Consider the following 26,310-nt stretch of genomic DNA (forward strand, 5'->3'; position numbering starts at 1 on the left):
TTCGTGAGTTTAACACCTCTTCACCGATAATGGCATCATTGCCCGGTGAATTCCTTGGTGTTTGGATTTTCATGATATCATTGTCATCTCTAGATGAGTATAAATGAAAGAATTAGATTCTAAGCAGTATTTATTTGATCAAGATTACCGCTGCAATTCTATTCTTCATATTTATGGTTGATATGGTTTATGGTTAAAGAACAATCAGCGATATGAACAGACTCTGTGATCTAAAATCTATGTAATGCCTATCTCAATTCAATCTGTAATATGATGGCTACAGTATTTGGTTTAAATTCATTGAAAACAAAAATGAATTGTGACACCCGACTGGCATACTTCATACAAAAAAATAACGATAAATCAAGGTTTGGTGTCTCAGTGTTTCTTACGTGATGCCACAAAGTTGCTTCTAGTTCTCCGCAGTCAGGATGATGAACTCTGCTCTCCTGCGCTCAGAATTCCCGAATGATGAATAACGTGAGGGTGAAATGGTAACCAGAATCCCAGTGAATGTTGTCAGTATTAAACTAGGTTCTCCTTCCTATGTGAGAACGTATATGCAAAGAACAAAGTGCCACCAAAAACAGATGGAAAAGAATTGGGAAAGAAGAGAAAAGGCTATGTCCAAATACGATCAATGAGTCTCTAATAGGAAGATGGCTTGGCTCTTTGACTACTATCAGTTACAAAGAAGACTTTTCAAATGCAAATCAAATCGAATTTTTTTAAAAAGAAGGAAAATAGAGGGAAAGAATAAGAAGTTGAAAAGTTTGATTTTATTATTTTATTATTATTGTTCATTCTTATATACGTTCATTTGTATGTATTGATAAAGTGGCATCATTAGATTATAACTTATAATTTATTGGTGTCACCTTATTTTTATATACATATGTTCATATTTGAGTGTGTATAATAATGATTAAATAATAAATTCATTAATAATTCTTCAAAGGTATGAATTATTGCTTTAATTTATATTATTTTAAGTTTTTATTATATTGTTTCTCTAATAGCTCATGCAGTTCCACAATGCAACATGTTGTCATATCCTAGTATGCTTGCCAGGGTAGTTTTAGGTCAAACCTATCGATTTCGATGACTGGACTATTCGACCATCCCCTTCCGATGATCCCGTTTAGCAATGCTTCCCCTCTCTTCAGTCTTCTTCCTGCAATCATTCAAACATACATTCTCGCCAAGACATTAATTCAAGATATATTAATTGTTAATTCAAAACCATTGTCGATTATCTAGTGACCGTTAGAGATTTCATCGACGTCTAAATAACTAACTCATTTCACATGATTAAGAAGAAATAAATTGATACAATCCCTATAATTAACTAACTCACTTCACATGATCAGGAAGAAATAAATTGATACAGCGGCTATAATTAACTAACTCAATTCACACGATAATAATTCGTTAAACCAACGGCTACGATCAAATTAAAATTTAGGACAAAAATTTGGGATGTAACAATATATATAAAATTTTACTTATATAGTGCAAAGACATTGATTTATGTATATAGCGCGCACACACACACATACCAAAAGTAATTAACATAGTCTGATCGGCCTTCTTGTTATACCCGATAGTCTAGATGATTGAAATCATTTGACAGCAGGCATATTAGATGATTGTTAGGCCATTGTTAGTAATGAATGGTCATATCACGTAAGGACATGACCAATGACATGACCCTTGTCCCTTGTATATATTCTGATCACTGCCGATGGGAACTGAATCAATTACAACGACATTCATATTACCTTAAGCAGAAATCTGTTTCTCAGTCAAGCAACAATTGATACATTCTGAATTCACTATTATGTAGTGATCATTAACATAACAGATTTGATAGAATTCTAAGTTGCTCACTACAATAACTTTGATATATATTATTCAGTTCAATTCTATATTATATCACAGTGAAATATTATCAGAAATTGTGAAAAATACTCTATTAGAGATCTTAAAAACATTTACAAGTGCCACTAGCATTAGTACTAGCAGCCTCAGGCCCAGCCTTAGGATCAGCCTCAACATCACTATGTAGCTCGCCATCACCATCATCAATTGCAAGTGCATCAAACTGAGCTTCCAACTTTGCAGACTCTAGTTCAATATTTCAATGCTTTGCCTCCCCTTTTTTGTAAGAATTTTCTTTGTGTGTTGTGAGCCTCAAGTTTGAATGCACAAAGACCAAGTTATTTGCCTTCTTGGAGATTAGTTTGTTGCATTTTATTCAATGGATAAAGGAGTATATTCTCTACATCCTCTCGGATGATGATGAGCTAGCAAACTATCAAGATTTACAATTTTGAAATTAGAGAGTTAAGAGTCTTCAACAACAAGAATTTATAAATTAGAATCCTAAGACTTAAGAACTTGTGATAAAATTTTGAAATCAATGGGTTACAAGTACCAATACATTTGTCCATGGAAGTACCACCACTTAGGAGCATCAACATTGTTCTTGTTTCAAGAGCCTCAAGACCATAATCATCAGCACTTGTGAAACTCATGAATTCAGACCTTTCTGCAAGTTGTAAGTGCTCGAGAAAGAGTCTTCGAAGGGCTGTCTTGTACCCTTGAGCAACTTCAAGATCTTTGTATGGGGCAATTCTAGTGGTACTTCCCTTGAGGACCAATTGGCTATAGAACCTAGGGTTCAATACAAAGGCAAGTAGATGCAAAGGGGTAGTTGTTTTGTTTCATTTCTCAACAATGACTACCTGTACTTCCTTGAAGAACTTTTCATCAGAATGTTCCTCTCTCTCATTTATGATATTTTTAATATCCTCAATTATGGAGCCAATCCCTTCATATACCTCACCCAAGCAAGGCCTATCCATGCCAGAGTAATTGGATCATGCTCAATATAGGCTCAATGGACTTCAGGAGGTACATTGTACGATCCCACAAAGTGTAATCTAGAATCAATGCCTTAATGGCAGCTGCCCTAGTACTAATAGATTGCTTCCATATGCTCCAATTAGCATTGATTACCATTCTAGACAATGCCTCTTTAACCTTGACAAGGCGCCTTAGAACTATAGTGTTGGAGGCAAAGCTGGTCTCGACAATCTATTTTAAGATCAAAACAATGATAAATTACAAATTTAAATTTAAAAACGTAGAAATTTTACTAAAGTTACTAGATTTCTAAAACATATTTAAATTTTAAATAATTTAACTTACCTTCAAGAGCTCTATTGATGCGAGTTTTGTATCACTTACATAACATATTAGCAATTGAACATTTGATACGGAGTATCAAACATACAATTCCTCTCTTGAAAAGTTATTACTCATGAAGACATAAGCAATAGCTCCAATGTTCCTTACACCGTTGGATACTCGCTCAGTTTTACCGATGTGGTTTGCTGATAATCACGTAGGCGGCCTTACACAAATTGTTGAGGATGACTTGGACTTTGGTGGGATGAAGGTGATGGTGGCTCGGTTTGTGAAATGTGCGGAGGCAGATAATGTTGATGGTGGCGATGATGGAGGATGTGTCTGCCAATGGTGATGTTGATGGTAAAGTGATGGTGGTGGAAGGTGAGTGGATGTGTTCTAATACTCGACCTACTCTAACTTCCTTCTCTCTAAACTTCAACTATCTAGCTATTCACTATTCTACTCCTACTCCTATGAATGGAAGGTTAGCAAATGGACGGGATCGAACCTAATGAGAGCTAACCAGTGGCCTCACTTCCACAGGTGCAATGATTTGAAGGAATAATAAACTAGTTTACCACACAAAGCTTCCCAACCAGCCGCTAGGATGCTAGTGGCCTAGTATGATCCCTATCAAACATTTACCAATGCTACCATGCAGCTATCCATCTACCTTAACTTCACTTAAACAACTTCAAATGCAACCAACTTTAACAACTTGAAAGGAAATCTAACTAAGTGGGAGTAGAAAACATGCAATAATACCCAATGTTCTTAATCAACATGCAAATCGCAACAATGAAAAAAGAGAGCAATTTTGGTATTATCTTTGTAACAATTTCTCCAACCACTTTACAAATGAAAGCAAATGGCCTTTTATAGGGGCCAGAAATACAATGGACGATAGAGATCAAAACAAGATTAACGATCCAGATTGGATCCTCAAAACCCTAATTAGGGTTGCCACCCCATCGGCCAATGAGAAGCCGCCACCTCATCAATGGACCAATGAAAAAAGTGCAAAAAGTGGCAACCAATGAAAAGGCACCAAAATGGTGGCCAATCAGAAATAGACACTTGTCCTATTCTAGAAGAAAGGGGAAATTTGCCACTTGGGCTTACATCAAGTGATCCTCTAATATAAATCTTCCCTTTTCTTTCATCGTCTTAGCTAAGGCAATGAACTTAGCTAGCCTTTCGTTGACTTCTTCCATAGGAGGACAAGGTGTGTTCTTCGCCTTGAGCTCTACTAACTTCGCCACGCTGCTTGCTGCTTGTAGTATCTTTTCGTAATCCTTCTCATATTCCTTTGCAAATCCAATAAAAGCATTGAGAGAGGAAAGGGTGCCCAAATGCTTTTTCGTGATGGCAACCTTTCCCAACTCATCCAACCTCGATCCAAATTCTGTCTCATTGATATCCACCTCTCTAATATCCTCAAAATCAAGTGCCACCCCAACGTCGCTCATCATGGTTGAAATAGAAGTGTCGACGCTTGGACTGTGTCGTGCAATCTCATTATGTATTTCCTCAAGTGTTCTAAATCTGGTAGTTAATGTAACAAACCAAGATTCAACTATACTCAATCCTCTCTCATCAACCAACCTGGCCCTTTGCAAATATGCCTCTGGTAGCCCAATGAACGCCTGTAGCCTAGGAGGAAACCTTTCCACTCCTCTTCGAATAACCTGAACTTGTTTCTAATGACCACTAATGACTGGAATGTTGAGATGAAGGCAAGAAATTTCGCCCATCTTGGATTGTATCATGGATCCAATCCCTGACTTCATGTAGCTGAGCTGATATCTCTCCTAAATTGCTCCCGCTATCTTGAGGAAGGGCTGCCTGGTGCAGCTGTTGGATGGGTTGGCTATCTCTCCAATATTTGTTCTCAGTCTCCAACTTTACTATCCTTTCATTTGCCTTAACCTTTCTCTGATTGATGCCATACCTTCCTGGACCTCCTCACACTCCATATCATCTGTATTCCTTCCCAAGTTATGTTCCACTATCTCATATTCTTGGGCCACAATCTCATCTGCTACCTTATTGACTGTTGGAATAGCAATTTGAATCTTTCGGTGACCATCATTGTCGCTCCTGATTACCCTTGCCACCGTTCTTGCCATTTGTTTTTGGTTCTCGCTATCACCCTTTCCATTAACCCTTGGATGTCCTCAGCTGTACGGGCCATTACCACCTCGCCTCTTGGCATAAGCATTTGTCTTAACCATAGTGGTGCAGTGCATCTCCCAAAATTTGGATTTGGTTCAACTAAAAAAGCATCACCAACGGCCTCGGGTTCCTGACTTATTGCCTCGATGTCGATTGGTCCATCTTCTTCTCTACTAGTTTCTTCCATATCATTTCCTTGCTGGTTCTCCGAGAGAGGGGAGTACTCGGTGCTTTCACTATAGCCACTTGATTCTGAATTAGAGCTCACCTCTACCGCGGCCCCTTTATCATTTGAATTGACCTCTTGGCTTCGAGCCTCAATTATACTCTCTCTTGATGGCGCTACATGCTGTCTCTTGGCTGGAGGCTCTGGATGTTCTTTGCCCTTCTCTACCTCCAAAACTTTCTTCTTGCTATTTCTAATCATTTCCTATTGCCGGCTATTTCCTTCATTCCTTTGTCTGACTGATTCTGCTTGTCTCTCTTTTGGTTTCATCATCTCATAGGTAAGGGGAGTCCTTTGTCTTTGTAGCTTCCTTAGTCCTTCATTATACCATGACTCGGTATGTAAATCCACTAGCCTTGTGACTGCTTCCAAGGAAGGATCTTGATGGTCATCCCAATCCACTGGTTTCGATTCTGTTCCTTCTCCCGTATCATAGTCTTCTCTGAACACATTTCCATCATCCTCCAGTTGATTCGGAATATCGACGCCTCTCCATCTAATAGCCTTCATCATGTTCATCGATAGCCTTGAGAAAGCTAGCTTTCTCACATGAAAGTCATCTTTGGCATTGGCCCAAAAGTCTTCTATGGTGGGAACATGCTTGAATTCATTCCCATGAGATACCTTGATAAGACAATTAGGATCGAATCCTTGCCTTGCTTTGTACCATCCTAGATGATACCATTCCAATTCCTTCTCTGCGGCTTCAAAGGAGGCCCGATTTGGGCAACTATCATTGCCAATTACGATTGAGAATGAATGCCTGTTTTCTCTTCGTTTCTCATTATTCTATTATAGTGGTCAAGTTGGCTAGCCAATTCTAACAAAACTACCTTGTTGAGTGGGTACCTTGGAAGCCTCTTGGGACAAACTGTACTTCCTGCCACTCTAATGTATGTAAACTGCGGAAATTGGATGAACCAACTCCCAAAATTCTTAATTCTTGCTTCTGCTTCCGATGAAAGTCTCTTGGCAGGTGTCCCTTGTAATACCCTTATTGTCTTCATGGCGAAGGCATCGCAAAATATCTTGTAATCCTTGTTGTTGTGCAAATGGAGCTGCGGATAGCATTCATGTACCAAATATTGTCTCGGTCCACTACCAACTTCTCCTAAGGCCTTAAGTCCCGGACTCTTGTACAATCTAGCAATTAGGTAGAACAAATAGGAGCCCATGTAGAATTGCCTTTGGTTTTGCACGGTTCTAAGTTGCAATTCTAAGTTCTCGCTTATGATCTTGGCCCAATCAAACCTTCTTTTCCCTTTCTTGATCTCATCAATGAAAAAGTACATCCAATTTTCAAATTGCATCCTTTGAGCTAGGCCCATGATCCGGCTAAGTAGAACAACGAGATCACCATATTCTGGTTTGAAATCTGCCATTGTGAGCCTCGATGATTTGTTAACTCCTTTCCTTCCCTCGCGTATCCAATTCTGCTTTAGATGCGTGTAATAGGCCTCTTGGTTATCTTGAAATAATTTAGTTGCTTGGTCCATCATCACAACCATCATGCCCTTGTATTGGGGAATGCTGAATGTTTCTTCGATTGCTTGTTCGCCAATGCTGGCCAACACTCTCTTCCCTTCATCAAAAATGATGGATTTACTGTTTAGATCAAATCTAGATGCACATTCCATAATCAATTCTGAACAAGGCAATGTGGGAGGAAAAGCCGTTGCATGTACAACTCCGCTCTTGTATATCCTTTTTGCCAAGGGGGATTGTCTTTCATTTAGTTTGTCCCTCATCCGTATCATGTTCACTATACCGATATTGGTGTCGGTTATTCTCTTCATTTTCGAGAAGAAGGAAGTTTTGGGCATCATATCCTCTTTGTCTTTCTTAGTGTTTGCCCGCTTGGGATTCTTACTTGCACTACCATCCTCCATGCTCGTCGCCCTATTACGGGATGGTAGAGTGGTGGACCAGAAGGCAAGAAGAACCAAGCGGAGCAATCCTTAGACTAGAACAAAAGATGGATGTCAACTTAAGCACCCCTTGCAACTCTAGATGATGAAAATTCACCTTAACCAATAATCTTACAGCGACTTTTCCGAACCTAGGATATGACTTTCAAGAATTTCAAATCCCTTTGCAAATTAGAAATTTAAACTTCTAAAACTATCCAACACTTGCCCAACAAACAAAATTCAGACTTCCATATGCATACCTTGTCTCAACAAAATCGCCAAGTCCGATATAAAAAAATGCAGTCCTAAATAGGAAAAATCAGACCTTCACCATGAATTGCCCATGTCACCAAATCAGATCTGCCTCAAGAAAATGTCAAGAGTGAAAGTTCTGCCCTTGCCTTAATTCGCCCAAGCATGGAAATGGCTAAATGCAAGCAAAATCGCTCAACAATGGAGAGGAATCTGCCTTAGAACAAAATCGCCTAAGCATCAAATCTGCTCCTAAGGAAATTCGCCCAACAAATGCAAGAAAACTGCCTTATACAAACTCGCCAAGTCTGGAAAAAATTTGCTCCCAAGGATAGAGAGGAAGAAATGAATTGTGAAGAAGAAATGGGAGTTTGTAAGAAATGATAATATTGAGCAAGGAACGAGAAACAATCCAAGTAAGTTAAGTGTGAAACAATGTTACCATAAGATAAGCAAACTCCAAGAGCATACACCAAGATGGTTCAACAATGGAGACAAGGATTTATAAGGGGAAAGCAAAGAAAACCCCTTGTGAGTATTATGAATGAAGGCAAATGCCTAGAGAAGAGAGAGAGAGAGTGTTGGAGCAAAAGTAGCTCAATACAATAACATCAAGTGCTAAGAGTGAAGAAGAAAGGAGGAGGAGCATCTCTTATATAGAGATGAGAAAGGAGTTGCATTTGTAACTCTCATTTCTATGAATGCCACATTCATAATAGGTGTGTGCAAAGTGTCACAATCCTCTTAAGGAGGATAAACTAAATAAAGAAATAAACAAGAGTTGTCCTTACATGTGGAATAAAGGACAAACAATGACATGTCCTCCATATGTGTACAAGAGGACAAACTACATTTAGGGACCCTTGGAATATCCCAATTAATATATCCAAGGAAAGATTAACCTTTCTAACACCCCCCCTTAATCTTTACTTGGGGAGTTTACATCAACGGGTTGTAAACCCAAATTTTTACAATGGAACTGAAATCTCTCTTTAGAAAGTGGTTTGGTTAAAATATCAGCCACTTGATCTTCTCCTTTACAATAAAGAAGAATAATTTGCTGGTCTTCAACTTGTTCTCGAATGAAGTGATGTTGAAGTGAAATATGTTTGGTTCGTGCATGATAAACTGGATTCTTTGCCAAGGCAATAGCACTTTGATTGTCACAATGTATAGGTGTAGGTGATTGTTGAGGTAGACCCAAATCATCAAGAAGTCTTCTAATCCATAAAGCTTCCTTAGCTGCATTGGTACAACCTTTGTATTCAGCTTCAGTTGAGCAAAGGGAAATAGAGTGTTCTTTTTTGCTTTTCCAAAAAATTGCACCTGAACCAACAAAGAAACAATAACCACAAGTGGACTTCCCATCATTGGGATCTCCACCTAGATCGGAGTCAGTATAGCCATGTAAAATAAATTCAGAATTTGCATCATAAAATAATCCCACATTAATAGTTCCTTTAATGTACCTTAAGATGCGTTTAGCAACTTTAAAATGAGTTTGTTGAGGTTTAGACATAAATCGAGAAACTAAACCAATACTATAAGCAATATCAGGTCTAGTAAGAGTTAAATAATTTAAACCTCCTACCAACTATCTATACAAAGTTTCATCAACAAAAGGAGTATTCATATCATTCATTAATTTAGTTCCTAATTCACATGGAATTGAAACATGGTTAGAGTCATTCATCTTAAATTTTTCTAAAAGATCATAAGCATACTTGCTTTGAGAAAGAAAGATACCTTTAGGAGTTTGGAAAATTTGCATACCTAAGAAGTAATGTAAGATACCTAAATCAGTCATCTGAAATTTATGTTTAAGTTGGAATTTGATATCAGAAATCAAAGCGTCTGAACTAGAAGTGAGTATTAGATCATCTACATAAACAATAACAATAATAATGTCATCGTTAGTATGTTTAATATACAAATTTGGATCGTTCTAACTTCTAGCAAAACCTTGAGAAATAAAGAAAGAATTAATTTTAGAATACCATTCTCTAGGTGATTGTTTAAGACCATAAATAGATTTGTTCAATTTGCAAACCAGATTTTCACTACCTTTCTTAACAAATCCAAGAGGTTGAGCCATATAGATTTCTTCATGTAAATCACCATTTAAGAAGGCACTTTTAACATCCATTTGATGAATGGGCCAATTCATTTTAGATGCTAAAGCAAGAACTAATTTGATAGTAGGCATTTTAGCAACAGGAGCAAAAGTTTCATTATAGTCTAATCGTTCAATTTGTGAAAAACCTCTAGCAACTAGTCTAGCCTTAAATTTACTAATTTCATTATTAGTATTCAATTTTGTTTTGTATAACTATTTACATGAAACTATATTCTTGCCATGAGGTAATTTGACTAAGTCGCAAGTTTGATTAGCAATTAAAGAATCATATTCCTCTTGCATGGCTTTCTGCCAATGAGGGTGAGAGTTAGCTTGATCAAAAGACTTAGGATCGTTAGAATTCATAATAGTAGTCATCAAAGCATAATTACAATAATTAATCCTTCTATGTTTAATTCCACCAGATCTAGAAATGTAATCATCACCTTCATTGATTAAGTTTTGAGCCCATTTAGGTTTACGTTTAGTTGTAATGGAATTATCACTAGAGAAAGAATCATTAGCAATAAAAGCATCATTAGTATCTACTTGAATATCATGAGTTGTAGGAGCAGAAATAATAGGTGGTACTTGATTTGAAGGGTTAAGAGGAGGAGTAGGGTTAAGAGAGGGAGGTTGGTCCTCCACCAGCACAATTTTAGTGCCACTGAATTCTGCATCATGTGTAGTAGAGCAATCATGGACTCCATTTTTTGCAATACAAACATCTTTAGCAACTTGAACTTTGTTAGTAGTGGAATCATAAACACGATAACCTTTAGTGTTTTCATCATAACCAACAAACATATAAGGAGATGACTTAGCATCTAATTTATGCCTTTTCTGTTTAGGAGTATGAACATAAGCAATAGAACCAAAAATCCGTAAATGATGTAAATTAGGTTTCCTACCAGACCAAGCCTCTTCTGGAGTGATAACCTTGAGAGCTTTGGTAGGAGTTCGATTAAGAATATAAGTTGCACAAAACATGGCTTCAGCCCAAAATTTATAATGCAGATTCTTAGCATGCAACATGCTTCTAGCCATTTCAACAATGGTCCGATGCTTTCTTTCCGCCACACCATTTTGTTGTGGTGTATAAGGAATAGTAAGCTCGTGTTTAATTCCACATGATTTCAAATAAGAATGAAAAGCATTATTCACATATTCCTTTCCATTATCAGTTCTAAGAATTTTAAGTTTAAAACCAGATTGCCGTTCAACATATAACTGAAATTCAATAAATATATCAAGAACTTGATCCTTGCTATGCAAAAAATAGATCCAAGTTCGTCTAGAAAAATCATCAACAAAGGTAAGTGCAAACCGAGAACCTTGGATGGAGTTATTCTCCATGGGGCCCAAAAGATCACTATGGACAAGATGCAACTTATGAGTTGCCCGCCATGATTTTCCACTTGGAAAGGGCTCCCTATGCATCTTACCACTCATACAACCTGTACAGGCAATCTTGGAAGGAATAATGTGAGGCAAGCCATCAACCATATTATGCTTTTGCATGAAAGTAATATAATCGGAATTTAAATGGCCAAGTCTTTCATGCCATATATTGAAATCAATAGAAGTATGTAGTGAATATCGTGAAGTAGCAAATTCATGGAATTTAAACAAATTGTCATTATCCATTTTAGCATGAGCAATCACTTTTAGAGTTTGAGGATCTATGATATAACATGTATCTTTGTAGAATTCAACTTTATAGTCCTAACATAACTGTGAAACAGAAAGCAGATTAGTTTTCAAGTCAGGTACATATAATACATCATGCAATTTACCATTAGGAATAGTAACATCACCTAATCCTTCAACTTTACAAGTCTGATTATTAGCTAACTGAATAGGAATGTTAGCAATATCAGGTTGTAAAGAATCAAAAATTTCTTTATGAGAAGTTACATGTTGTGATGCACCACTGTCAACAATCCATTCTAAAGGTCTACAAAGATTAAAGCTACAAGTAAAAGCATGACGAGGATTAAAACCAGTAGAGTTACCTTTTTTATGATTTGAGTTTTGATTATTGTTACTATTATTCATAGGTTTTTTATCATTTTGCTTTTTAAAACAGTTATTGACAATATGACCATCTTTGCCACAATAAGAACAATGAGGTTTGGAATTGGAATGATTCCTTTGAGTATTAATATTACGAGTGTTATTATGATGATTGTTATTATTGTTATATTTCGCATGAAATTTATTGTTGGAATTATTTGAATTAGTATTATATTGTTTGTTGTTATTATTATTATTAGAACGAAAATTATTATTTGAATTTCTAGACACAAATGCATGTTCAGTTGATTTAAGGGTACCAAACTAAATTAGCTTAGCTTCTTCCTGTCTTAATAAAGTTTGAAAAATAACATAAGTTAACTGAGAAGTTAAAGTAGGAATAGCAAGCTGTGCATGAATATTAGTTATAAACTGTTGAAACTGTCTAGGATGACACTTTTTAAGAATAAGATGAATTAAACGAATGTCCTCTAATTGAACACCTAAGGCAATAATTTGACTTTTAAGAGAATCAAATTTTAACAGAAATTCATCCATACTTTTAAAATCTGCATACCTGAGATCTTCAAGTTGATCCTGCAATTGTATTTTGCGGTATTCATCTCCACTGTCATACTTGGTTTGCAAGATGGACCATGCATCATGAGCTTTAGAACAGTGAGCAATTAACACATATAAATCTGCAATAATGGAAATACCAATTAACCCTAAAGCTTCTTCATTTTTAGATTTCCAAGTATCTTTCTCGTCTTGGGTAGCTGCTGAACCAGGTTCAAGAGAAGGATCAGTGGCTATTTCGAAGAGGTGTTTAAAACGAAAAATAAATGAGATATGAGTTTTCCAAGAATGATAATTAGAATAATTAAGTTTTATTTCTAGAATTAAGGTTGACATGATTACAAAAAAATTCCTTAATTTGAAAATCAAATTAAAAAAAAAGATGTCTTTTTATATATAAAATTAATAATATATATATATATATTTTTTAAAAATTAGAGTAAAAAATTATAAAATGAAAAAATTTGTATTGATTTGGTTTTTTTTTTTTTTTAAATGAACAAATTTTTTTTTTTTTTTTTAAAAAAAATAAATCTTTTTTTAAGGTTCCTAAAAAAAAAATTAAACAAGATTTTAAAGGAAATGTCGGTGAAAGAGCGGAGTTTTTTTTTTTTTAAAAAGGCGGTTCAAAGAAGATAAGGATAAGGGCGGAGCGGATGGCGTAGCTGCGCAGGCGGCGGGTGACGCGTGGCCTGAACGCAGGCCGCGCCTTAGGGTTTAGGTCGGGCCGTGCAGACTGCTAACGGCTCGACGTCCGAAGTGACGGGTGGAAGGTGGCGGCGGGAGCGGTGGTCTGACTTTCTCGTGCGCGGCGGAATGGTTTGAAAGCAGTTGCAAAAAAAAACGACTGAGTTTCACGTACGCGGCAGTGGACGCAGGTGGCGCGCGGCGGCGCTGATCTTATGGTTAGCACTGCGCGCGACGGTGCTGAGGGCGTGCGGGTCTGAGAAGGCACGCGGGTGGCGCGTTCGCCCACAAATATTTGAAATAAAAAGACTCGCGCTACGCGCGATAAGATATATAAATGAATTTAAGTTTTTGTGTTGCAAATGGATAAAAAATATTTCAAAAAAAATTTAAACACACCAATATAGATTATAGTATGAAAAAAAACAATATAGTAAAAAAAAATTTTTTTTTAAAAGAGTAAGAAAATTATATACTTATTGAAAACTTAACTCAAGTAATACTTCTTGTTTTGGCGGCATGCCTTCCAAAACAAGAAAAAAAATTGATATTTTATAAGAAAACCCTTTGGCGGCAAGCCTTCCAAAGAGGGTTAGTAAAAAAAATTAATATGAAACCTGCATACACAAGATATGTTAAAATGAGCTAAAACCACAACTCAAATTTCTTCTCTCAATAACGTTTCCAAATAAGGTGTGCTCTAATGAATGACAACCTTCAACACAAAACTTAAAACAAGGATTAGATAGCCAAGCTCTGATACCATGTAAGAAATGATAATAATGAGCAAGGAACGAGAAACAATCCAAGTAAGTTAAGTGTGAAACAATGTTACCATAAAATAAGCAAACTCCAAGAGCATACACCAAGATGGTTCAACAATGGAGACAAGGATTTATAAGGGGAAAGCAAAGAAAACCCCTTGTGAGTATTATGAATGAAGGCAAATGCCTAGAGAAGAGAGAGAGAGAGAGTGTTGGAGCAAAAGTAGCTCAATACAATAACATCAAGTGCTAAGAGTGAAGAAGAAAGAAGGAGGAGCATCTCTTATATAGAGATGAGAAAGGAGTTGCATTTGTAACTCCCATTTCTATGAATGCCACATTCATAATAGTTGTGTGCAAAGTGTCACAATCCTCTTAAGGAGGATAAACTAAATAAAGAAATAAACAAGAGTTGTCCTTACATGTGGAATAAAGGACAAACAATGACATGTCCTCCACATGTGTACAAGAGGACAAACTACATTTAGGGACCCTTGGAATATCCCAATTAATATATCCAAGGAAAGATTAACCTTTCTAACAGAGTTGAGGTCTCCTTTATACCCAATTTCCTTTCCCTCTAAGCTGGCTGACCTGGTCCTGGAGGAGGAAAAAAAAAAAAAAAAAAAACAAAAATTAAGTCCAAGTTAAGGCCCACAATTAAATACTTAGCTCAAAAAATTTAATTTTGCCAAAAGAAAATTGCACTTTAAATTTGCCAATTAGCTCCAAATTGCAAAACGAAATTAAATGGCCTTGAGGGTGTTAAATATTTCCATTTAATGAGGGTTTAGTAATTAATACGTCATTAAATTTGGATTTTGGCTAACCAAAAGCCATTTTTTTAATATTAAATTACTAAATTCATTAAAAACTTAAAATTTTTCAAGGCAAATTAATCCAATTAAAGCCAATTTTTTTGCAATTTTCTACCAAATCGATTTTGCCAAGCTAAAATAAAAATAAAATAAAATTGCATCTAGAACCAAAAATCAATTTTTTTGCAATTTAGCCTCTTTTCAACAAAATTAAAATTTTCACCAAAGAAAAATTTGAGATTTTCCAAAACTTAAGCCTAGCAAAATTTTTTTTTTGAAAGATTTTTTTAAATTTACGCATTTATATCCAGATTTTCAAAAGAAAACATCTAAGTGCAAAATTCACAATTTTATCCTGCCAAGTTGAAATTAACTTAGGAAATTATTTGGCCTAGGGATAGAATTGATAGCTATGGAAAATCAAGTTGAAACTGGGTGAAAATAAGCTAAGCCTCCCCACATTTGTCCAGAAGGTGCCAAGGCCAAAAGCCCGGACTGTTAGTAAACGGCACCTCCCCGCGTTAAGGGGGCAACCCCAGGATAGCCTCACTGGCGTGGACCCCGGACACATGGTAGCGACAAACCGCACGGACAGACCTACGTCACCTTCCGTTAGGGGCCCACTCTGGGGACATCACAGCCCACCACGCTTCGCGGGTCTCGACCTCGAGACCTCCGGCTCTGATACCAAGTTAGTAACCGTTGTACCAAAAGCCCGGACTGTTAGTAAACGGCACCTCCTCGCGTTAAGGGGGCAACCCCAGGATAGCCTCGCTGGCGTGGACCCCGGACATGTGGTAGCGACAAACCGCACGAACAGACCTACGTCACCTTCTGTTAGGGGCCCACTCTGGGGACATCACAGCCCACCACGCTCCGCGGGTCTCGACCTCGAGACCTCCGGCTCTGATACCAAGTTAGTAACCGTTGTACCAAAAGCCCGGACTGTTAGTAAACGACACCTCCCCGCGTTAAGGGGGCAACCCCAAGATAGCCTCACTGGCGTGGACCCCGGACACGTGGTAGCGACAAACCGCACAGACAGACCTACGTCACCTTCCGTTAGGGGCCCACTCTGGGGACATCACACCAAGATTTGGGGCAATGTGTGAAAACCTCACAACAAGCTCCAATTTCAAGAATTGCCTAAGTATGGCTTGCATCATATGGTGGTTTGCAATGAACATTTGGATCTCCTATGCATCTTTGTACATTTTTTAGTCCACTCAATCTTAGTGTCAATTATTTGCAGCATTAGGTTGAGTGAGTGCACAACACTAGGCGTCCAAAAATGTGTTCAAAATGCTCCTCAATTAATAACCCTTCAACCCTACAATTCTTGGCATTGTTGGTTGTTCTTTGAATAACATTTTGAGGGCCAACTTGCTCAATGGCTTGGATGAGAATGTTTGAAATGAAAGGACCGTCCTTCACCTCCCCTTCACAATCTAAAGCTTTCATAAACATAACACCTCTTGTAAACACTGCAATAACATTGACCAAAGGACAATTTTTCGCAACTTTCCATCCATCAGATGCTATGGTCACACCTCTTTCAATCCATAAATCCTTGATGGGCTGCATGGCAGCCTCTATATTGGTCACCTCTTTATCTAATAACATGGTGTGCACCTTCTCATAACTTGGGCCCTTGAACCCCTTTGGAGCCTCATTAATTGCTCTCACCATAATTTTGCCAATACAGTGAGCGAACAATATTAAATGAAAATCCATTTGCTTTGATGCATCTTGCTCTAGCTTGCTCGACAATGTCTCTAGCTTCATTCTGGAATGACATTTCCAAGGGCCCCTTTGCTCTATTAATTGCAACCGGCTCTTGAGGAGCATGCAAGAATGGATGGCCCTCTGTGGGTGGTTCATTGGGAGTGGGAGTTGAAGACAAATGATTTTTTTTTCCTAGCATTTTGCAAAGGATAAGAATTTCCCCTCCCAGTTGCTTTGTCTACTTGTTTTTGTTTTTGAATATATTTGTTCACAATGTGGTTTGGAAGAAAGGTTTTAGGTAGCATCCCTCATCAATTCTTACCTTCTTTATACAAAATTTAATGCCTTTTTGAGGAATAAAACACAAATGTGATTTCACTTTACTATAAGAGTTACTAAAGTCCTCTTTGCAATGGCTGAAAATCCACAAAAACCCTCCTCCACTTGACATTGGTTGAACCATTTCCATGTATTTCCATAGTGGAGAGAATCTATTTATTTTGAGTGGGATTTTCCGGTGTTAGAAGTAGAAACACTTGTAGCCATTTTTTGAATCTACAAACAACACACGAAGCAATCATATGAACATGAAAAATAAAAATAAAGCTAGACTTAGAAAACCCATTTTATTTTGTAGTAAAAAATGCAGAAAACTTTTTTTTTAAAAACAAGAATAAATACAGACAATCACAACACCCTACCTCTTTTTTAATCTAAGGCTTCAGCACAATGACAACTTGAGATTTGCAGACCCAGAAAATGAATCTCCATTTGCTCAATGATAATCACTGCCTACAGTTGCTGCCCAAGCTTGAAGTTCAAATGCAATTAAAGGGAATACTATTGTCATGTCATGCATATAACTGTTGCTGCCTTCAGGCTTCTACAAATCATTGGCTACATTAAAGTTTAAACTATCTTCCAGTTCCACTAATGTTAAAATTGCTGCTGCCTCGTAAAAATACCGCTGCCATGCACACAAATCAGAAATGATAATTAAATGGTAAACATCTTTAGTAGACAAGTCATTTTAGGTCTTGGGAGGTTCAATAGACCAAAAAGTCAAAAAAAAAAAAAACGCTATAAAAAATCAACTAAAATTGGTGTTTTCCTTCAAATTTGCTCTGAAGTCGGTGTAATTTTGTCCTGGCTCATGTGTTGAATTCAAAAGTCTGCCAAATTCCTTCCAAGTCCGGCCAGGGTTTGAAAACACGGGTGTCCAGTGAATTTCTCAAAACTGGCATGACTTTTGACCAAATACAAACCAAATTGGAATTCCAAGTGAATCAAATTTCGAGTTCGGCCTATTCTGAACAAATAAGATAACTTAGTTAGGGATTACCTAATTTAGGGAATGATGGGTTTTATGTTTGCACAAAATCTATATAATTAAATAGAGGATTACAAACGCAAAAAATAATTTGAGAATTCATTGTTAATTGTCAAATAATAAGATTTAAACATAAATCAAAATGGTGAGGGTTTGCATAGCTCCCATCAGTATTGAGGGGCAGGCCCCCTTAGAGGGTCTGGGTGCAGCACCCTGGGTTCATTCTTTGTCACAGCACAAGGCAAGGTCAAAGGATGTAGGCATCACCATCAAACACTACTTAAGGCATTCAAGGCCACAAAAAGCTTAATAGCGTAAGCTGTTTTGGGGTGTGAATTTGGGTCCCCCACAAAAGCTGGGTTTCTAAATTTTAATTTTAGATCTTTAGAATTGTTTTTGGTATAGGGATAGGCAGTGTATATCTTGATGTCACAAAAGATGTTGGGGATTTATGCCCACAAAACCCTGCAGCATGGGGGGATCTCCCAAATATTTTGTGGAATGGATCAAGGGAGATGTCCTCTGCTTGCTTCCCCCATCCCCAAAATCCGAGGATGCATCCCTGGGGTACATTGAATAACCAAAGAAAATTCACTACCTTATTTATTTAATTTGTATTCTACTTTAAAAAGTGTAAGTCATGTACTTTTACATTATTACAACTTCTTTTTATTTTATAGCACTGCTAGAGATTTTGGAATGAAAATTCATATTTTTGTGTCACTTTTGTACATGTGGGTGTTTTTTTGTTTCTCATTGCTTCAATGGTCATTGCAGGTTGGCCTTGGCAGCCCATAAATTGGAAAGAATGACTGTACTGCTTTGTGGAACCTACTTATTTCAACTTTCAAACAGCATTTGTATTTCTGACTTTAGCAACATAAGCAATTGTTCTGCACTAAAATGTTTCTTAAATCTATAAGTTTAACCTCCTGGTTACTAGAAAAAGTTGGAGGCATCTTCTAGAGGCTTTAACAAAGAGATGGTTTGTTTTCCATATGGCATTGCTGTGGAGATGAGAATACTGAAAACATGGAGTGTAACAAACTCTGTGGATAGAAAACCCAATTCTGTCTTTAGTCAACTGAAACAGGATCTGGATTTTAGTGATTTCTGCCCTTCAAGTCATTTATTGGAATTCAGATTTAGTCAACCTTGGCATGCAAATGGCAGTAAAAATTGGGCTGAAAGGAAATGGGACAGATGCATCAGATGCAATCTTTCAAGGAAAGGGTTCAGTTTTCAGAGTTGTCTGCAGGAGGAAAAATCTATAATTGTGAGATTAAGCATTTCGGATTTAATACTAGGGAAATCTAGTCATATTTCCAGGGCATGCAACTGTGCAATGAAATGTCAAGGTGGCAGGAACAATAAAGTCTTAATACCCCAAGCCATAAACAAGCCCTATCCAAAAGAGGACGATTTACAGGATATCGCATTGAAAGAGCACTCTCTAAATTTGGCACAAACTGCACTGGATGAATTTGGTGTTTCTAGGGCATCTGTGATACAGCATGCCATAAGCAATCAGAGTGATCTGACTCATAAACAATTGCAAAATGACAGTGTAGGTGAAATTGGAAGAGAATCTCATAGGAGGAGAAGAACATTCCAAGATAAGAATTGCAGAAATGAGGTTGAGCAGTATGCCAAAACCAATAAATCCCATGGCCTTTATGGAGCACTTCTGTCTGCCAACAATGATGAAGAAATACAAAATGTACTTAAAACAATGGGAGCAGAATGTTGTCATAAGCATTGCAATACTGTTCTCAAGTCACTGGAAATTGAAGATCAGGAAAAGGCACTAAAACTATTTAATTGGATGAGATGGAATAACAAAGCAAAGGGAAATTTACCTGCTTATAATATTGCCTTCAGACTGCTAAGCATGAGAGGGGACTGGAACACAGTTCAGAAACTTTTGGAAGAGATACGCAGTGATTCAGATTGTGAGCTTAATTGTCAGATTTTTAATACTCTTATTTATGCCTGCAGTAAGAAAGGATTGGATCAATGTGGCGCCAAATGGTTTCATCAAATGATATGGGAAGGTATTAAGCCTACTGAGGCAACTTATGGAATGCTCATGAGCCTTTATCAAAAAGTGAGTAATCTTCGTGAAGCTGAAATCACTTTTGAACACATGATTAAGAGTGCCACACCTTGCAGGAAAGCTTATTCTGCTATGATTACTATTTATACACGATCAGGTTTATATGAAAAAGCAGAAGATGTTGTTGATCTGATGAATAAGAACCAGGTCCCTCTTAATAGGGAAAGTTGGCTTGTCCAAATCAATACCTATAGTCAGCAGGGAAAGTTACAGACAGCTGAAAAAGTGATGCAGCTTATGCAGAAGGAAGGCATGCCTCCCCATATCATTGCTTACAACAGTTTGATCAAAGGCTACGGGAAGGTAGGCCGGTTGAAACATGCCTTTAGTTTATTCCAAGATCTCCAAAATGTTGGGTTGAAGCCTGATGAGGCCACATATAGGTCTATGATAGAAGGATGTGGAAGAGCTGGCAAATTGCATGAAGCATTGTGGTACTACAAGGAGATGAAAAGGAATGGATTCCGTCCTAACTCCTTAAATTTAAAAACTGTCATAAATTTGTTGGCAAAGTTTAAAAATGAGGAAGAAGCTGTACATATTTTGTCAGATATGAGAGAGATGGGCTGTGAATATAGCTCAATTATTCAGACTCTTGTGCAGGCTTATGAGAGAGCTGATGCTCTCTACAAAGTTCCTTCAATTTTGAAATCCTGTTTTCATGGAAGAAGGCAACTTGGTGAGACAGCCTCTGCAATTCTGGTGCTGGCATATGTGCGGAATGGGATGTTGACTGACGCTCTTTGTCTTCTTGAGGAAGCACCTGGGAAAGGTACTCCTTTTAGTGAGGCTTTGTATCATGTAGTGATTTGCTCCTGCAAAGAGGCAGGCAATTATGCTGGTGCAGTACGAGTTTTCTCAAAAATGCCCAAAGTTGATGGTAGTCCAAACCTGCAGATCATTTGCACTATAATTGATGTTTACAGCAGAATGGGATTATTTGGAAAGGCCCAAGATCTATTCTTACAGTTAAAAGCTTCAAATACTGTGTTGGACATGGTTACTTATAGCGTGGTTATAAAGATGTATCTGAAGGAAGATATGGCTGAAAATGCACTCCATGTTTTGGAAATGATGGAAAGTCAAAATGATATCGAGCCCGATTCTTGTCTTTTTCACTATATGCTTCGGGTTTATCACAAGTGCAACATGCCAGATAAGGCAACAGAAGTGTACTATAGAATTTTAAGGGCCAAATTGAAGTGGGATGGAGCTATGTATAATTGTATTATAAATTGCTGTGGTCGGGCATTGCCTATAGATGAGACATCAAAGGTCTATGACGATATGCTCAAATCTGGTTTCCTACCCAATACAATCACATTAAATGTAATGATTGATATATATGGGAAGGCCGGTCTTCTCACGAAGGCCTATGAAGTTTTGAGATTTGCCAGGAAACAGGGTTTATCCGATATTGTTTCTTACAGCACCATGCTATCTGCATATGGTAAGTGGAAGGACTATGAAGGAATGAAAGAAACACTTGAAGAGCTGCTTCGTAATGGATATGCTGTTTCTCTTGAAGCCTATAATTCTATGTTGGATGCTTACGGGAAATCAGGCCAACTAAAAGAATTCGGTGAGGTGTTAGAACAAATGAGCAGAGCTGAATGCAATTTCGACCTCTTTACATATAATATCATGATTAATGTGTATGGTAAGAATGGTATGTTAGAGGAGATAACAAATATACTATCCAAATTAAGGGAAGAAGGTCTGCAACCGGATGCATGGACTTACAATACTCTGATAGGGGCTTACGGTGTTCTTGAAATGCCAGATGATGCTGTGAGAGTGGTCAACGAAATGCTGACTGCCGGTATTCAGCCTGACCGAATAACATATGTAAACCTTATTGCTGCATTTGAGAAAAGTGACAACTTTCTCGAGGCTGCAAGATGGTCCATAATGCTGAAACAATGTGGGATAGCGAAATAAATTATTCTGTTTTGAGATTTCAAGTTCCTTCCTCGTGCGAGGTGACTGGATCCAGAAAGAATGCTGTACCCACTTTCTAGCGTTGACGACGTCTCACATGGCTTGTAGGGCATCGAAATTGAGACGTGATCAAGTGTCTACTGGAAAACAGTTCTTTTGTTTGGGCAACGTCTATACAGCCACGAAAATGCACTTCCATACGAAGGAGAGGACTCGGTTAATTTTTTAAAAAGAGAGAAAAAGTAATGTAAAGGAAGTGCATTTTCGTGGCTGTATAGCCACGGGCTTTTGTTTGTTGTTGGGAACTAATGTTTTCAGTGCATTCTATCAATTTATTTGTGCAATTCAAAAAATTAACATTTCTAAAGTTTAGAAATCTTTTATTTTTAAATTAATTTTTTCCCAAAAATTTATATTTTCTTATTAGACCTTATCAATTTTTGTGGGGTTTACATTATTTTTTCAATCAAAAAAAGGAAAAAAATACAAAGACTTTAATTAATTGCATTTATTATATTGTCAAACATTTGACTATCCTGATGTTAATTGATGCAACCTCACCTTTGCCAGACTTGATTGCTACGGGTGCAGATATTTTTGGATTATAGCACCAAAAAATTAACCATGCTCACCTTCGTTATCCTTTCCTATTTGTTTCAATCACTTAAAAAATTAACAACAATAAATTCTACACTCATTAGAGTTGATAGACATCTTTTAAAAAATGTTTCAATATATTTTTGTACAATTAAAACTTATTATAAAAAAATATAAATTTAAAAGATAAAAGTTTAATTTTTTAAAAAATAAAATTATTTATTAAAGAAATATCTATCTAAAGAACAAATCAAAATGGGTTAACACTTAATATGTTTTTATTTAAATTATATATTATATGACTTAAATACATTATTAATATGTATAATTTATTAAGCAAAATAATAATAAAATTATAAATTTTAAAGTTTCTAATTTTAAATTCTTTGTAGGCTTACAATTTTAAAATAGTAATTATGGTATAATATAATAATAAAAACAAAAAATTTAAAAATCATTCTAATTTAAAGTTTATTGATATAATAATTTATTATTTAATTAAATTATAATTGTATTAAAAATTTATCAAATATATATATAAAGCTATTAAATTATAATCTAAAAGATAATCAAAACAAAAAAATAATATTTTCCTACAAATCATTCAATAATTAATCCATTTTTTCCATAATGATACAACTATTCAAAGAGTCAAATAATATCATTGAGTACTTCTTTGATTAAGTACATTGAGTAAATTTAGTTCAAGTTTTCTTTGTAGATTTGAGAGACAAATCACTATTCTATTTCACAAAGGCAGGGACTCTAGCTCCTCAAGAGCTCTTGTTAATAATTAATTTAATTAAAAATTTCGAGGGATACAAGAAATATATTTCGATGGCTTGGTTTACAATTTGGGTTGAAGAATGAATGAATAAATTATTTTAATGAATCTTGTTGATGGAGGATCTCCTACTATTGATATTGACTAGAAAGATATGAATTTGGCTAGATGTATTGTTATGAATCTTGATTAGGAAGATAGCTTTATTAGTCCTCCTTTGGTAGGAGACTATTGCTTTCATTCAATTCAATTTTTCAATTCAATTGATCAATCAATTCATAGAATTTAAAAGATTAATAGAAACTTGAAATGTTTATATCATTTTCTATTTTTTCATTATTTTATAAATCACATTTTTCATTCATAGGCAATACTATTTTCTAGGGAGAAAATTCAATTTTCTTCAACAAAAATACAAAACAACTCTATCATGTATTAATGAATGTATTAATTACAACTTTATCTTTTCCACATTTATGACAAGTTGATTAGATTTTCAAAAAAGTAATATTTTCATCTTCCACCTCACACCACTTTGGACAAAAAAGAATGTCTAATCAATATTAATTATCACAATTTTTTTTTCTTACCAAGTTCAAATATAGAATTAAATGTTTTATATTTCTTATTTTAAATATATTTATTAGTTTTACATTGATGTTTATTTTTGCCAATTTTAAAATATTATTTCTTTAAGTTTACACTATGTTTTATTAGCTACTATTTTACAATCTTGATCTAATTTTTCTTATACCATTTTACAAATTGTAAAACTAATACTATCCCTCAATTTTATTAGATATTTTGGTAGTTTGAATTAAGTAATCAATAATTTATATTTTTTAAATTAAATATTTCAACTTGTAATTGAATTGGTAGAAATGAGTAGTTCATTCATATAATATAATTTCTATTATTATTTATATATTTCTTAAAATAATATAATAATTAATATTTTTAAAATTCCCTTCATCTCTCTCTATCATTCTACCTTTACTTGTCCTTATAATAACATATCATTCTCTCTTTTAGCTCTCTTTTTCTATCCTTCTTTTCTATCTATTAATCTCTATTTTCCTTCTTTTCCAATTATTGGCAGGAACTTTGACGCATTGCATCTCTTGTTCAATAATTGTGCTTGAACCCAATCTTCAAGTTACTTTTATATTGAGCATGAATATCCTCTAAGTTTTGCATTCTATGATAAAGTGTTATTTTGTTTCTACGACTCTTGCATTGTAAAATATGCAAGTTCTCTTTTCCTACTCTTTCATGGATATCTTCCACCCAATGGTATCATATTTAAGATGATGCAATCGTGCCTCCAATCACACAAATAATATTCCCTATTTTCTTTTAATAACTACTCCTAAAAATGTTTTTCATTGTGATTCTTAGTTGGGTTAAACCCTTTACTACAATATATTTTTATTTCCACCGAATTTGTTTTGTTGATAGTTCTAAAATTTTATTGCCACGTGTTTCCTCATTTTTTATTGATATTGGGACATTCATGAAAATTGATGTTCCATTTGCTCCGCCAGTTGTTATTCTACTTTATCTGAGTTTTCTTCCTATGACCTAGCACCTCTTCCACAACTATTTTAAGGAAACAATGATCTTTTAATATTTTAAACACTACTTTCAACTTTTCAACTTCTATCACACTTTACACTAGTCTATAGGTGTGTGCTTGCTATAACTTAATTGGTTAGGATTAAGAAAAAATAAAGAACATGAACATAGCAACACATAACATAGTATTTATCTCATAGAAACCTAACTAGGGTAAAAGCCATGGTGTGCGAGTCAATCATCACAAAGCTTGCACTTTCCTAAAGTGTATCTGGTCAAGAGCTTATCTCTATTAAAATATTTTAAAGACAATGTTAGGTGCCACATGGCTAAGGGATTTGGATGAGACTTATTAAAGTCTTGTCATGTTAGAAGCAACCTGGGCAAAGGACTTCTGAACACAAGCTAATGTGCAACCCTATTAGAGGATTTAATACAAAGAACCTACCCTCCATGGGATTTACTATTGTAGAGATTAGTAAATAGCAAGAAATGATCTAACAAAGTAGCTACTATACTTAGCTTGGAAATACATCCTTCTTTATCTCTTCTGACTCGTCTGGAACTATGCTATGTCTTATCTTGGCTCTGCACCTTCAAACACAATCGCTTATGTGCTTGGATCTGCTCTCTCTTGCACACGATCACACGTGTTTTGTTCTAGCTCATTGACTTCTCCCTAGGACATTCGCTAACTCCTTAGTTGTGACTTCTCTCTCACACTTCCTTCACACTTTGAGATTACACTTAGCTCAACTCTCTTGGCTCTCTTGCTAATCACTCAACAATTTGACCTTTTCTTTTTCAACTTTGTTTCCTTTTGTAGTCCTGTCTCGTTCTATTTAGGAACCTTAAACTAGGAATTCAAAATTTGAATTCTCAACCCTACTTCTAGCTCGACTTCCTATTGTAGTAGTGTGCTTCTCTTGTCAGATGCAGTGTGTTCATACAAGAGTCATGGGTTTCTTGTGTCCTCGATGATTTGCTCTTATTGGAAAGAATTCAAATTTGAATTCCTTTGATTGTTCTTTGATGTGTTAACCCATCGCCATTAAGTGAAACGATGAGTGAACGTCTACCCACTTTGTGACGTGGCAGTCATGGGTATCCTACTTCATGCTTCCCTTGCTAACCCGTCCAAAACATTATCTATGGTCATTGGTTGATATGTCTTCCTTTCTACTTGACATAATTATGTGCATTCTCTCTTTACTTAGCATACTTCTATTCAACTACATCAACTGGGCAAGTGGTGAGTGATGAACTCAAAGTATTAAGTTATTTAATTGTGTTGTCACTAATTGACAACTAGTTAACAAGAAGTCTCAAAGCATTGCAAGTGCAACCATCGGTAGAATGGTGTACCAATCAAGACAATGGAGTAAAGAGAGAAGCATGAATGCTAAGTGGTTGCAACCTAGTCACCATTTATGTGACAATGCAACATGAAGTCTGAATGCAACAAAGACATGTAGCAGAGTAGTGCAGCGGAATGTGAATGAAG

General features: G+C 36.1%; 1 protein-coding gene across 3 annotated transcripts in view; it reads left to right on the top strand.

Moving 5' to 3' along the window:
* LOC149558166 (Tetratricopeptide repeat (TPR)-like superfamily protein) overlaps positions 1 to 22,271 on the top strand; it is a 64,291-nt gene extending 42,020 nt beyond the window's left edge. For all 3 annotated transcript variants that reach the window (XM_089832521.1, XM_089832523.1, XM_089832522.1), the window contains one exon: positions 18,571 to 22,271. In XM_089832521.1, the coding sequence (XP_089688647.1) occupies positions 18,776 to 21,850 (3,075 nt within the window). In that variant the 5' untranslated portion in view covers positions 18,571 to 18,775 and the 3' untranslated portion in view covers positions 21,851 to 22,271. The remainder of the gene's footprint in view (positions 1 to 18,570) is intronic.
* Positions 22,272 to 26,310: the final 4,039 nt, after the last annotated feature.

Source organism: Cupressus sempervirens, chromosome 5 (assembly GCF_028749045.1).
Source record: "Cupressus sempervirens isolate cs-2001-9-10 chromosome 5, ASM2874904v1, whole genome shotgun sequence".
In the NCBI taxonomy this organism is placed as follows: domain Eukaryota; kingdom Viridiplantae; phylum Streptophyta; class Pinopsida; order Cupressales; family Cupressaceae; genus Cupressus; species Cupressus sempervirens.